This window comes from Littorina saxatilis, linkage group LG5, assembly GCF_037325665.1.
Source record: "Littorina saxatilis isolate snail1 linkage group LG5, US_GU_Lsax_2.0, whole genome shotgun sequence".
NCBI classification, from domain to species: Eukaryota; Metazoa; Mollusca; class Gastropoda; order Littorinimorpha; family Littorinidae; genus Littorina; species Littorina saxatilis.
Window position 1 is genome coordinate 61,371,061 of NC_090249.1, and position 15,000 is coordinate 61,386,060.

A 15,000-nucleotide genomic window follows, 5' to 3' on the forward strand; every position below is an offset into this window, starting at 1 on the left:
ATTTACGTCATTTCCCATCCGTCTTATCTGGAGTCGGTTCTAAATCTGTCGCTCTCTGTTCAACGAGAAAAAGCGAAGCAACCGAAACGCATGTTCAACATGGTTTATCTTGTGAGATTGTTGTGTGTCAAAGGCATTTGACCTGTGAATATTCATCATGTGAGGTGTGTTACTCTGATTGGCTGACTCAGGTCACGAGAATTTTTTGACTGACAGGCATAATCAGGTAGAAGCGCTCAAGTTCCCATTGCGGCTGTTCTGTCTAATTCGCGGGGTTGCTTCGAAATTTCTTTTGGTCGAATTAAACGGTAATAAAACCGTTATTTCTAATAATTATGCTGACTGTTAGCAAATGATAACAGACATGTCTCACAAACGATATCAGCATTCGCCTAAAAAGCTCATGCTTGATATCTTTTTTCTGGACATGTCTTGTTATCATTTGCTAACAGTCTGCATATTAGAAATAACTCATAATACAACACCCGGAAGTCGTTACGTCACATTATAACAAGATTGCCATTAGAGTTGGCTTGTTTGTGCCACTGGCACTTAAGCCTGCAGAAACAAAGATAACACCTTTGTTGCCTCTTTTCCCTTGATTCGCCGGCGATTGCCAGGATTATGAACACTGCAGGAAATGATGTGGGGTCAATTCTATTTACTGCAATAACAAGCGGAATACACTGTAATGAGTTTGTACTACGTCGTGTAATTTTACGAATTATTGTTATCTTTAATGAAGTAATTATATTTGAAAATAATATACCTGTGCGCCCCTGCAATCTTTTTTTTATATACCAGCTGACTCCACTGTAAATCACCTCTCTGTACCTAAAATGACCTGTGTGTATATAGCTGTTGATAAGCGACTCCACACACAATCTGCTTTGCTAGATATTTTCAAAATCCTTTGTCCATGTATGGCATTACGTTTTATTGCACAACTAAGATAGTTTACTGTCTTGCATAAAGAGGGCGATTATTGTGTTGGATCAAAAGTTAATTAAAAGATCAAACACAGAGTATAGTTGTGAAAAGGCATAAGTCGGACAAGTGCTTTTAGTCTTCAAATAGAGTTCGTCAGGTTGTTTTCTGTGGGTTCTCCGACCCCTCCCCCCCCCCCCTTAAGCCTTTATCAAGCCTTTATTCTATTTTGAATCCAATAACTTTGATGTAAGTGCTGTGTTTTAGACTTCATGATCTGTGCTTTGTAAATGCCTGACTTTTGTGTGTGTTTGTCTAATGTTGAATTTTAATGCGAGAAGCTTTGTGTAAATTAAGCGCCCTGACGGTGACTAGCGCCATAGAAGAATGTTTTATTATTATCAGCAGTAGTAGTATCATAATTATTATAAATGTTATGTGGCCGTATTTGCAAACGTGTGTGTTAAAGCCCCAGTCTGCCTCAAATAGTTTACAGAACGATTTAAATCTTCTCACGAAAAAATCAGTTGTACCCTTATGGAACACACTTGTAAAAGCATTTAATAGCATTAAATGATACAGTTCGTTTGAATGGTTATTTAGCTTGCGTAAACCACACACCAATTTCCGTGGTGTATCTAACCCCTGAGCCATCGTGGACCCGTGTAATCCGCGGGGAATCAACGAAGCCATATCGTCTTGGTGAGAAAAAAAATGTAGTGCGTTCGATTTAATTCTGTGAGGTCGACAGATTGACTAAATGTAGTATTTTTGCCTTAGGCGACTTGTTTATCCTTGAAGTTGAACTTCTAAGTTGAGTGTTAATATGTGCATTGAATGGGGCGCATTGTATTTTGCTGTTCTAGGCGAGTTAAGAATCGAGTAGATACTATTTTCCCGGGTATTGGAAATGCCATAAGTGTGTTTGCTTATTTGTGACCCAAACTGGTCGATCAAAGTAGTGTGTTCACTGATGTGAAGTAGAGCAAGAATGAAAAATAGTATAGTAGTATGTTATTTTTAACTTTACGCTCAAGTTCAAATTCTTTGGAATTCAGCGCACAAGCAAAAAAGAAATCATTTCATGCACTCAGCTTCAATGGTATTTTTGGTGTGTTTTTTCCACTGCATATAGTTAGTGGTGTGTGTGTTACTGTGTCATAAGACTCACATTATAATTTAAACAGCGATGCTTAGAGTTTTAAATAAAATGTGTTTGTGTTGCACAGTGCGTACTGATGTATGCCGGTCTATGTGCGTATGAGTGTGTGTTTTGTGTGTATGAGATTTGTGTGAGTCAATGTACGTGTGTGTGTGGGGGGACGTGTGCATGCGTGCATGCATGCGTATTATGTACATGTGTGTGTGTGTGTGTGTGGGTGGGTGTGTGACTCTTTGTATAAGAGAGAGAGAGAGAGAGAGAGAGAGAGAGAGTGGATGGGTGTGTGTATGTGCGTGTGGGTGTGTATGTGCGTGTGCGTAAGTGTATGTGTGTGTGTGTATGAGACGAAAAACCGAGGTCCCGTGTACACTACATTGGGGTGTGCACGTTAAAGATCCCACGATTGACAAAAGGGTCTTTCCTGGCAAAATTGTATAGACATATATAAAAAAATGTCCACCAAATACCCGTGTGACTTGGAATAATAGGCCGTGAAAGTATATACTCGCCTAACACGCTTGAGATTTACTGGCCGATGTGAATGCGTGATATATTGTGTAAAAAATTCCATCTCACACGGCATATTGTAAACGCCATGAGCCTCCCCTCTGGGAGTGTATGTGCGTAGAAATACTCACTAATAAATAATAATGTGTGTTTGTTGTAAAGGTGTGTATGTCCGTCTGTCTATATGTGCGTAAGGGTGTGTGTTTTGTGTGTATGAAGTGTGTGTGAGAGAGTGAGTGCGTGTGAGTGAGTGTGTATGTGTGTAACTTGGGGTGTGTGTGTGTGTGTGCGTGTGTGTGTGTGTGTGTGTGTGTGTGTGTGTGTGCGCGTGCGTGTGTGTGTGAGCGTGTGTGCGTGTGTTGCGACGTGTGTGTGTGTGTGTGTGTGTGTGTGTGTGTGTGTGAGAGAGAGAGAGAGAGAGAGAGAGAGAGAGAGAGAGAGAGAGAGAGAGAGAAAGAGAGAGAAAGAGAGACTGACAATGACAAATTGACAGGTGCTTTTTTACATCCATCCCTCGTCCATGGGAGGGTTTAATCTAATGAGAGAGAGAGAGAGAGAGAGAGAGAGAGAGAGAGAGAGAGAGAGAGAGAGAGAGAGAGAGAGAGAGAGAGAGAGAGAGAGAGAGAGAGAGAGAGAGAGAGAGAGAGAGAGAGAGAGAGAGAGAGAGAGGTTTGTTAAATAAACGATTTTATCATCATATTGTCTGTATGTTCTTGGAAACCTTCGGGTTTGCATAACAGTTTTTATAGGGCTAAGACATAAGCCCTAACATTTTCAATCCTGTTTGATTGCACTTCGCCTCCTGAGGTGATCGTAGTGTTTCGGCACTCGGTTACATCTGGCGCTTGCGAGCAGGGATGGGACTCGGCATAATATGTTCAGGTAATGGCATAATATGACCACTGAACATTTTCGTGCTGTTCCCATTCTGCGAACTTGGGATGGACAGTGGTCCCCCGGTTTGGAACTTCGGGACGAAGTTCATTCAAACGGGGGCGATTGTGACAGGGGAGGCTACCGCTCCTTTCACAGCAGACTCTGCACCCGATTTGTTGGCCTTTAAGTCAACACCGGTGTATTGTGGAATTCTGTTTGTGATGGGGTCTGGTGGTTTCCGATTGTCTGTATGTTCTTGGAAACCTTCGGGTTTGCATAACAGTTTTTATAGGGCTAAGAAATTAGCCCTAACATTTTCAATCCTGTTTGATTGCACTTCGCCTCCCGAGGTGATCGTAGTGTTTCGGCACTCGGTTACACAAATAATCTCATTTGCAGGCTTATAGGTTCCCAGTTAGCTAGCACACAAAGAGCACCAAGTGCAGTGACATCTGTGCATGCACAGTACAGAGTATAACAACCGAGCTTGACTCATTTGTGCAATTCAATTATAAGTTGATCAAAATGCTAATTGAGTCAATTGAACATTAAGCAGATAATACCCTCCTGCTGCAGATTTTATGTACACATTTTTTCAACAAAGTAACTAATTGTTTACATGTTCCAGTGTTCATCACAAGACATATTCTTATTTTTATTTTCAAAAGCCATATAATCAGGATCATCTCACATCTCGTACCTGCATGTGCATACTTCCAAACCATTGAAGAAATCACACATGAGTAATTATATCATGATCCTTCATATATATTTATTTCAAATTAAATCTTTCAGTAAACACCTCCAGATGTTACTAATTCATACCAATACCGTAAAATCCCTAGCAAACGCCCATCCCCCCTCCGCACAGATTTCGGGTAAAAGTAGGGGGTGGGCGTTTGCTAGGTATACACCCCTTTGCAAGATAAAGTGTCATCACATTTTCACGAGAGAAAAAAACAAGTCGCGTAAGGCGAAAATACAATATTTAGTCAAGTAGCTGCCATTTTTCAGCAAGACCGTATACTCGTAGCATCGTCAGTCCACCGCTCATGGCAAAGGCAGTGAAATTGACAAGAAGAGCGGGGTAGTAGTTGCGCTAAGAAGGATAGCACGCTTTTCTGTACCTCTCTTTGTTTTAACTTTCTGAGCGTGTTTTTAATCCAAACATATCATATCTATATGTTTTTGGAATCAGGAGCCGACAAGGAATAAGATGAAAGTGTTTTTAAATTGATTTGGAACATTTAATTTTGATAATAATTTTTATATATTTAATTTTCAGAGCTTGTTTTTAATCCGAATATAACATATTTATATGTTTTTGGAATCAGCAAATGATGGAGAATAAGATAAACGTAAATTTGGATCGTTTTATAAATTTTTATTTTTTTTTACAATTTTCAGATTTTTAATGACCAAAGTCATTAATTAATTTTTAAGCCACCAAGCTGAAATGCAATACCGAAGTCTGGGCTTCGTCGAAGATTACTTGACCAAAATTTCAACCAATTTGGTTGAAAAATGAGGGCGTGACAGTGCCGCCTCAACTTTCACGAAAAGCCGGATATGACGTCATCAAAGACATTTATCAAAAAAATGAAAAAAACGTTCGGGGATTTCATACCCAGGAACTCTCATGTCAAATTTCATAAAGATCGGTCCAGTAGTTTAGTCTGAATCGCTCTACACACACACACACACACACACACACAGACACACACACACACGCACATACACCACGACCCTCGTTTCGATTCCCCCTCGATGTTAAAATATTTAGTCAAAACTTGACTAAATATAAAAAGATACAACCATGTGATTTATGCAATTCTAATGAAAAATAAACACACCGCTTGTTTAAACAAATAAAGATCAACATTCTGTGATATAAAAAAAAGGAAAAAAAAGAAGAACACACGTGACCTTGATTCTTCTCATTCTTAGAATAAGTTCAGCACAATTCAGTTTCTTCTCTTGTTTAGAAATCCTCTTCCAAGTATTTCATCACACCTTGGTCAACTTCTTGAGGTCTAACTGGCGGTCCTTCAGACATGCAACTTTCGTTTTTCCTTTTCTTTCCCGTATTGCTGTTTTGTTATGTCTCTGTGTTCCCTCCACTCTCTCATTCTTTTTTTGTCAACAGAAAACTCGCGGGCACATACCGAAACATAGCCTGCAGCTTCGTTTTCAAGATATCCCAGGGCTTTCAGTTTGTATGTCACTGTGTAGGGTGTGTGCTTCGACATGGTTGAACGTTACGTCGGTGTTCAAACCAAACCACGTATCGTCATTTTTGTTGTTTTGAGAAAAACGAAAAGAAAAGAATTAAAAAATCACAAAATCAAATTCCAATATTTTATGAATCTTTGTGATGCCAGAAGTGGGTTCCTGGTAAGAAATTGAGAATTCGTGGTCAGATGAAGCCGTCACGCTTCAATGAATGTTGATACGAGCTTTTCTCACAAAACGGTGCCCAAAAAGTGTGGAGATGCGTGGTTTTTAGGGTAACAGTTTGTGTAAGAATACATGTTTTCTTTGTTAATGAGACGTAAAATTGTTCACTTTTACACACACACACACACTCACACACACACATACCTAAAGTTTGGATGGTTACCTAAGAGGCGGCACTGGGTGTAGTGCCTTTCTAGTGCACTTGCACTACAACAGCACTGGGTGCAGTACTCGCTCCGGCATCGAAGAATTTTGCACTAAAAAATGCACAAAATTTGACCTATTTCGTCGCCTATAGAGGACGGAAAGAATGTCATTTTGAACATTGTTATGACATTCTTTCCGTCAAAAAAGTCAATTTAACGGTGTTAAATGAAGCGAGCATCCACACAATTAGGTTGCCATCCAGAGTTTAGGTTGCCATCCACGTGTGGATGGTTGCGTTATGGTGATTTAGGCAACCAAACCTGTGGAAACATGGGTACACACACACACACACACACACACACACACACACACACACACACATACATACACACACACACACACACACATACACACACATGCACGCACGCACATATACACGCACACAATCATTATGAATGTGCACATATCGTAGATAAAGGAGGCCGACCGTCTTAAAACTAATTAATTTTAAAAAACAAAAAACCGGGGTGGGCGTTTACTAGGTAGTGACCCCTCTGCCCAACTTTTGGCCAAAAGTGGGGGGTGGGCGTTTGCTAGATACTGGGCGTTTGCTATGGATTGTACGGTAATAGGAAACTTAGGAGAAGAGTGACCTCAGTATATATTTCAGAAGAGCTGGTTTTGTATAAATAGGCCTACCCCTTGATGGTTAGCTATGAACTGCACTGGTCTTACAACTGCGAAGGTGAGTTTTGAAAGACTCTCTCTGCCTCTGTCACTGCCTCTACCTGTCTGTCTGTCTGTCTGTCTGTCTGTCTGTCTGTCTGTCTGTCTGTCTGTCTGTCTCTCTCTCTCTCTCTCTCTCTCTCTCTTTCTCTCTTTCGATAAAAATGACATATGTCAAATTTGGCGTGCAATGAATGAATTGACTAGTAAATCACGCAAAGCCCCATCCTGTATTAATCCTAATATAACTGCTGATGATTGTAATAGTTACTTTATGTCCATGACCGACAATGTTCTTCATTCCTCAGCCAGTTCTGATCAGATTGGCTATAAGGTGCCTGAAGTACTAAGTCAATTTTGTAATGAGAAACTTTTGCCATCTGACTCGTTTGATATACCTGTAATCACGGTCGTTGAAGTTGGTGCACTAATTTCTAAACTAAATAACAAAAAGACAATGGACACAAACAATCTTAATTCACAAATTTTAAAAAATGTCACTTCCTCATAAAATTATTGTAAACAGTTTAACCCATCTATACAATCTGTCTATCAAGGAGAATGTCTTCCCATCAGTGTTTAAAACGGCTAAAGATATTCCAATACCAAAGTCAAAAAACACCGATAGCCTTGGCAACTACAGATCAATATATATTCTCTCTATACTGTCTAAACCCCTGGAAAAGCATATACACACCCATCTCCTTAAATATTGTTGAAGAAAACAATATTTTCCATCCTTATCAATCAGGTTTTCGTTCTTAACATTCCTGTCACACTGCCCTTACCCGGCTCTGTGATACCTGGCTAAAAGCAATAAACAATCGTGATATGGTTGAAGCGGTATTCCTTGATCTCAGGAAAGCATTTGACTTAGTTGATCGCGCTATTTTGTTAGACAAATTACTTATTTACCTGCATAATAGCTCATCTTTGTCCTTTTTTTGTTTTTTTTTACATCATATCTGTCAGATAGGAAACAAGCAGTCTACCTAAAGACCGGCACGGTTGGCCTAGTGGTAAGGCGTTCGCCCCGTGATCGGGAGGCCGTGGGTTCGAACCCCGGCCGGGTCATACCTAAGACTAATTAAAATTGGCAATCTAGTGGCTGCTCCGCCTGGCATCTGGCATTATGGGGTTAGTGCTAGGACTGGTTGGTCCGGTGTCAGAATAATGTGACTGGGTGAGACATGAAGCCTGTGCTGCGACTTCTGTCTTGTGTGTGGCGCACGTTATATGTCAAAGCAGCACCGCCCTGATATGGCCCTTCGTGGTCGGCTGGGCGTTAAGCAAACAAACAAACAAACAAAGTCTACCTAAACGGTTGATATTCATCACAAGGCACTGTAAAATGTGGAGTCCCACCAGGTTCTATCCTTGGTCCCTTACTGTTTGGACTATACATTAATGATTTACCATTACAACTCAAACAAGAAAGTGCTGTACTTGATCTTTTTGCAGATGACTCAACACTTCACAGCAGTAATACAGATATAAATCTCATAAGAAAAGTACTACAAGAAAGTATAGCAACTGATTGGTGTAATTGTAGCAGAATGGCACTGCATCCTAAGAAAACAACAAGTCGCGTAAGGCGAAAATACAACATTTAGTCAAGTAGCTGTCGAACTCACAGAATGAAACTGAACGCAATGCCATTTTTCAGCAAGACCGTATACTCGTAGCATCGTCAGTCCACCGCTCATGGCAAAGGCAGTGAAATTGACAAGAAGAGCGGGTTAGTAGTTGCGCTGAGAAGGATAGCACGCTTTTCTGTACCTCTCTTTGTTTTAACTTTCTGAACGTGTTTTTAATCCAAACATATCATATCTATATGTTTTTGGAATCAGGAACCGACAAGGAATAAGATGAAAGTGTTTTTAAATTGATTTCGACAATTTAATTTTGATAATAATTTTTTTATATTTAATTTTCAGAGCTTGTTTTTAATCCAAATATAACATATTTATATGTTTTTGGAATGAGAAAATGATGGAAAATAAGATGAACGTAAATTTGGATCGTTTTATAAATTTTTATTTTTTTTTACAATTTTCAGATTTTTAATGACCAAAGTCATTAATTAATTTTTAAGCCACCAAGCTGAAATGCAATACCGAAGTCCGGGCTTTGTCGAAGATTACTTGACCAAAATTTCAACCAATTTGGTTGAAAAATGAGGGCGTGACAGTGCCGCCTCAACTTTCACGAAAAGCCGGATATGACGTCATCAAAGACATTTATCAAAAAAATGAAAAAAACGTTCGGGGATTTCATACCCAGGAACTCTCATGTCAAATTTCATAATGATCGGTCCAGTAGTTTAGTCTGAATCGCTCTACACACACACACACACACACACACGCACATACACCACGACCCTCGTCTCGATTCCCCCCTCTACGTTAAAACATTTAGTCAAAACTTGACTAAATGCAAAAAGCATGTTTATAACCACAAGACAAAAACACCAGCGACAGCCTCTGAGCCTTGATCTTATGCATGGTACAGTTAGCATTGGTCAAGTCCATCAACACCGTGTGCTTGGAGTTGTAATTGATGATGAACTTAACTGGCGCTCTCACATTGATACAGTTTATAAACGAGTTTCTATGAACCTTTTCTTACTTAAACAAGGTCTGGTGCGTTGTTTCTGTGGATGCCCTCAAAATGTTTTTCCACGCACACTGTTTCTCTCACATTTGCTATGCATCTACTGTCTGGTGCAATGCCAGTGATGTTCAGAATTATAAAGATAATAAACACACTTCACAAGAGAGGTGTAAAGTTATTAAACCGAGATCCCAATATGACTACTCAAGAAAAATACACTCAACTGAACATTCTTCCGCTACAACAGCAGTTCTTTTTAAATGCTAGTGATTTCATGTTCAAAATGTACAACCATGAAACACCTTCATACATCCAAGACCTGTTTGAGCGTCCCCCTGGTAGAGCCAGGCTTTTGAACTATACGCATTGATTTGTATAAATCTAGTTTATAGTATTCTCTATTTATCTTACTGGGGATCGCTTGTGTGGAATTTACTTCTAATGTACTGTAAAACATGTCAAACCCTTTCGTCTTTTAAAGAAAAATGTTCAAAAATATCTTTGTCAAAAATAATTCTCTCCCTACTCTTAAAAATCATAACTGTTACTGCATCACATCTTAATCATCATTTTATTAATCCATGAACCACGTTATTATAGCTAGTGTTTTTGTTAGTTTTAACCTGATTACAAATTCTTAGTTAATTAGTTATTCGTTTGGCTGTTTAAAATATGTTATGTAAATATATAAATGTAATGTATAATGTCATGTATGTCTAAACGGGATAGGTTTGAAGATTAGGCATCGCTTAAAACCTTTATCCCTTTGTATTAACGTTTTGAATCTGAATCTCTCTCTCTCTCTCTCTCTCTCTCTCTCTCTCTCTCTCTCTCTCTCTCTCTCTCTATTTTATAGTTTCTGTCAGTCTGTCTTTCTGCCTGCCTCTCTTTCTCTGGAATATAATATGCTGCAGCTATTTGTATGTGTAATCTTTAATCATATCTATTTCCCACCATGTCTGTGAATGGATCGTTGGCCGACACAATAGTGTCAGTGTCTCTGGAATATAAACATACACAAGTTATTGTTGCGTGTCAAAAACAAAAGGGAAACAACGATGCAATGTTCAGACGCAGAATTTACCTATTTCAGCAGGTACTCTCCCTTGACTGCACATCAACCAACAAGCTAGCGATGGATCTCCGACTTCTCTGCCTGTTACTGGTCCCTCTGGTCACCAGCCGGTCAGCACAATCCAACGTGAGTGCACTAACAGATATCTGTCCATTGTCATTAAATATATCACTTACCCCTTGACCGCCTAATACGTATAAGAGTTTTGCTATCATGAAAAAAGAGAGTAAAACTCTGACAAGGAAAACAACCACTGAACCCTTTGAATTGCAAGAACATGATTGCCTCCCCTGGAGACCATTGTCAGAGGTCTTATTGTTTTACCTTGAATGTTTTGATTTTTTAAGGAATTATTTTAAACAAAATTCCTCCGCCAGTTAAGGGGTTATATTATGATCAACGTGTTTCTTCGGTGTCGCAATATTTTCTCTTTGCGTTTGTGATCATCAGACTGAGATAATGCAATTTATTTTATAAAACAAAATAACTTTTCTTTTAATTCAAAATAAAAACCTACTGACTTTAAATCTTAAGACGAGATGTATGTCTCAATTTACATTGTACAGCCTTTCAAACTGGAAATTTCATAGAACAATAATTATGATCTCTTCAGTAAGATATGCTCATCATTTGCGAGTGCTGAAAAGAACTCGAAAATGTTTGAACATCGCCTAAAATCAAACTAACAACAAGTGCTGGGGAATTCTTTGAGTCCCACAGAAAATGAAGTGTAGTTAAGCGTTTTGACATGGACACTTTCTGTTTGCTTCTTGTTTCAGCCGGAGTTGACTGGACATCTCAAACACATCGTCAGATCAGGTTTGTTTTGTCATTATTTTCATCTCGAAAGGGGGTTGCGAGGGGTGGGTGCCGAGGGGGGGGGGGGGGGGGTGCGGAGGAGGGGATGCAGGAGAGAGTTGCTTAAATTTCGAGAGGGCAAAGAGAGCATGAACGGGGGCCCGGGTAGCTCAGCTGGTAGAGCACTGGACTTGTGATCGAAAGGTCGCTGGTTCGAATCCGGGCCGGGACGGACACAGGTCAACCTTTATGTGCAGACCCAGAGACGGTATCTATCTCCCACCCCTCGGTCATTCTGCCATAAGTGCAGATGGCTGGATACCACCTAAACACGCATACACTTGTGTATCTCATCTAAAGTCGGGTTAAAACCCGGGAACATGCCCCTAATGGCTTTGCCGTGAGGGCGTAAAACTTGAATTTCTCTCGAGAGCATGGAAACAGAAAGAGCAGCAAGGACACTGTGAGGATGCTGAAAAACAAACATTATAAAGAATGTTATTTGTAACTCGTATTTTGAGTATTAAATGAAGCTAAGTTGTCACTTTTTATATTTTCAGCAAACATCGGCGGCTACACCTTTGCTACACTACATGCGGTCGACACAAACACCAATGATGGAACAGCGTGAGTAAAATAGCATCACTAAGTTGCATACATCTGCTATAAAACAGAGTCCCCTTAAAAGTTAATTTCTTTCTTTCTTTCTTTCTTTATTTAATGTTTAACGTCGTTTTCAACCATTCAAGGTTATATCGCGACGGTTAAAAGTTAATGCATTACCAGGAATTGAAAGGTTTTAAAACTGCATTAATTAAATAAAAGCGTGTCGAATTTAATGGGCACAACAACGTCAGTAAAATATCCGTTTTCTGATCAGGAGAGAAAAGCCACCTAAACTTAAGGTCATTCTGTACGTCAATGTTTCGTTACATGTTATAGCAGACAAACCAAACAGAAAGAAAATTAATGTTATACTTTACTTTCTTTTACCATTGTCTCGCAGACAAACCAAACGAGACATTGAGGCACACGCATCAGGCTCCTTGTCTGACAAACAAAGCTTTTCCCTGCACCTCGCTTCCGGCGAGCGTCTGCGCATGTCCCTCAAGAGGCGCTCCATCGATACTTCCGGCGGGACCATGACGGAGATCACAGAAGACGGCAGAAGGGAGGTAACTCGTCTACAGGCCAGAGGCTGTTTCTTCTCCGGACCTCTGGACAATGGAGAGGGCTTCGCCAGTCTTGCCATGTGTGATGGTCGCCTGGTGAGTTGAGCTTTTTTTTTTTAACAGAAAGGTGTCTGTTTGGGGCGTGTGTGTGTGTGTGTGTGTGTGTGTGTGTGTGTGTGTGTGAGGGTGTGTGTGTACCCATGTTTCCACAGGTTTGGTTGCCTAAATCACCATAACGCAACCATCCACACGTGGATGGCAACCTAAACTCTGGATGGCAACCTAATTGTGTGGATGCTCGCTTCATTTAACACCGTTAAATTGACTTTTTTGACGGAAAGAATGTCATAACAATGTTCAAAATGACATTCTTTCCGTCCTCTATAGGCGACGAAATAGGTCAAATTTTGTGCATTTTTTAGTGCAAAATTCTTCGATGCCGGAGCGAGTACTGCACCCAGTGCTGTTGTAGTGCAAGTGCACTAGAAAGGCACTACACCCAGTGCCGCCTCTTAGGTAACCATCCACACTTTAGGTACGTGTGTGTGTATGTGTGTGTGTGTGTGTGTCTGTCTGTGTCTGTGTGTGTATGTGTGTGTCTGTCTGTGTGTGTGCGTGCGTGGGATGTGGAGGGGTGACTGATAAAGAAGTATAAACTGATGCGTAAGGTGCTGAGTCTAAAAATAACGTGTACAATCTTGGTTAAAAGCACATCTCACAAATCAAAGCGCCTGCGTCTGATTCAAGTTTCTGCATTATGCCTACCCACTGTGGGAGTAGAACGTTCATGCGTAATGTCGGTAAATTAAACTGATGAACACAGCATAGATGCAAATTGTGTATTTGGCGTTAGTACATTTGCAGCTAAACTTGTAACTAAACTCTTCTGCATGTATTTTGATTATGAATTTTGGAACGTTAGCAGTCTATGTGGTGTTTACAAAAAAAATCATTTCAGATGGGATCGGTAAACACAGCAAAACGTTACTACGAGGTGCACGCGTTGCCGGAAGGCGCCGACAAGCGATCCGCTGATGACGTCACGCGCGTGTTGGTCACATGGCAAGACGCCGCGCATGCGCAGGAGGGTATGCTCGCAGGCGATGAGACGATGAAGAGACAAATCTTGGATAAGCTGGAAATGCATGAGAACGACGGAATAGAAACTCCACATGACGGTTCGGGTAAGCTAGCGACATGAGAGGCATGGCCTTAGGTTGTGCCACCGGTATTTATTATTGACGTTTGTCGATGTCGCTGGTGTTGTTGCTGTTGGACAACCATTAGAGTGTTAAAGAAAAATCGGCAATTACGTCAAAATGTGACGAAGAGAAACGGATGACACATGTAGCCTAAAATCCTTGACAAATGATATTTTGCGTTGAAATTAAACAATTGGTATGTAGTAACTTTTTAAAACAGTACCTTTTTTTCCTCTGCCGTATATAACCCAAGAGGAAGATTAAAAGTTAGTTTTATGATCGGGGAGGTACAGGAGGAGTTTTTGCTGTGGTGCTAGGACACCCACATCAAGAAGATTCTAACTGTGGTGCTAGGACACCCAGACCAAGAAGATTCTAACTGTGGTGCTAGGACACCCAGACCAAGAAGACTCTAACTGTGGTGCTAGGACACCCAGACCAAGAAGAGTCTAACTGTGGTGCTAGGACACCCAGACCAAGAAGATTCTAACTGTGGTGCTAGGACACCCAGACCAAGAAGAGTCTAACTGTGGTGCTAGGACACCCACACCAAGAAGAGTCTAACTGTGGTGCTAGGACACCCAGACCAAGAAGAGTCTAACTGTGGTGCTAGGACACCCACACCAAGAAGATTCTAACTGTGGTGCTAGGACACCCACACCAAGAAGACTCTAACTGTGGTGCTAGGACACCCAGACCAAGAAGAGTCTAACTGTCGTGCTAGGACACCCAGACCAAAAAGAGTCTAACTTTGGTGCTAGGACACCCAGACCAAGAAGAGTCTAACTGTGGTGCTAGTACACCCAGACCAAGAAGAGTCTAACTGTGGTGCTAGGACACCCAGACCAAGAAGAGTCTAACTGTGGTGCTAGGACACCCAGACCAAGAAGAGTCTAACTGTGGTGCTAGGACACCCACATCAAGAAGATTCTAACTGTGGTGCTAGGACACCCAGACCAAGAAGAATCTAACTGTGGTGCTAGGACACCCACATCAAGAAGATTCGAACTGTGGTGCTAGGACACCCACATCAAGAAGATTCTAACTGTGGTGCTAGGACACCCAGACCAAGAAGATTCTAACTGTGGTGCTAGGACACCCAGACCAAGAAGATTCTAACTGTGGTGCTAGGACACCCAGACCAAGAAGAGTCTAACTGTGGTGCTAGGACCCCCAGACCAAGAAGAGTCTAACTGTGGTGCTAGGACACCCAGACCAAGAAGAGTCTAACTGTGGTGCTAGGACACCCAGACCAAGAAGACTCTAACTGTGGTGCTAGGACACCCAGACCAAGAAGACTCTAACTGTGGTGCTAGGACACCCAGACCAAGAAGACTC

General features: G+C 40.9%; 1 protein-coding gene across 1 annotated transcript in view; it reads left to right on the plus strand.

The window, feature by feature from the left end:
• Nucleotides 1-6,773: 6,773 nt before the first annotated feature.
• LOC138967836 (zinc metalloproteinase-disintegrin-like halysase) overlaps nucleotides 6,774-15,000 on the plus strand; it is a 17,724-nt gene continuing 9,497 nt past the window's right edge. Inside the window, exons 1-6 of the mRNA XM_070340493.1 lie at nucleotides 6,774-6,821; nucleotides 10,509-10,616; nucleotides 11,270-11,309; nucleotides 11,849-11,915; nucleotides 12,295-12,556; nucleotides 13,419-13,644. Of these exons, the coding sequence (XP_070196594.1) occupies nucleotides 6,792-6,821; nucleotides 10,509-10,616; nucleotides 11,270-11,309; nucleotides 11,849-11,915; nucleotides 12,295-12,556; nucleotides 13,419-13,644 (733 nt within the window). The 5' untranslated portion in view covers nucleotides 6,774-6,791. The remainder of the gene's footprint in view (nucleotides 6,822-10,508; nucleotides 10,617-11,269; nucleotides 11,310-11,848; nucleotides 11,916-12,294; nucleotides 12,557-13,418; nucleotides 13,645-15,000) is intronic.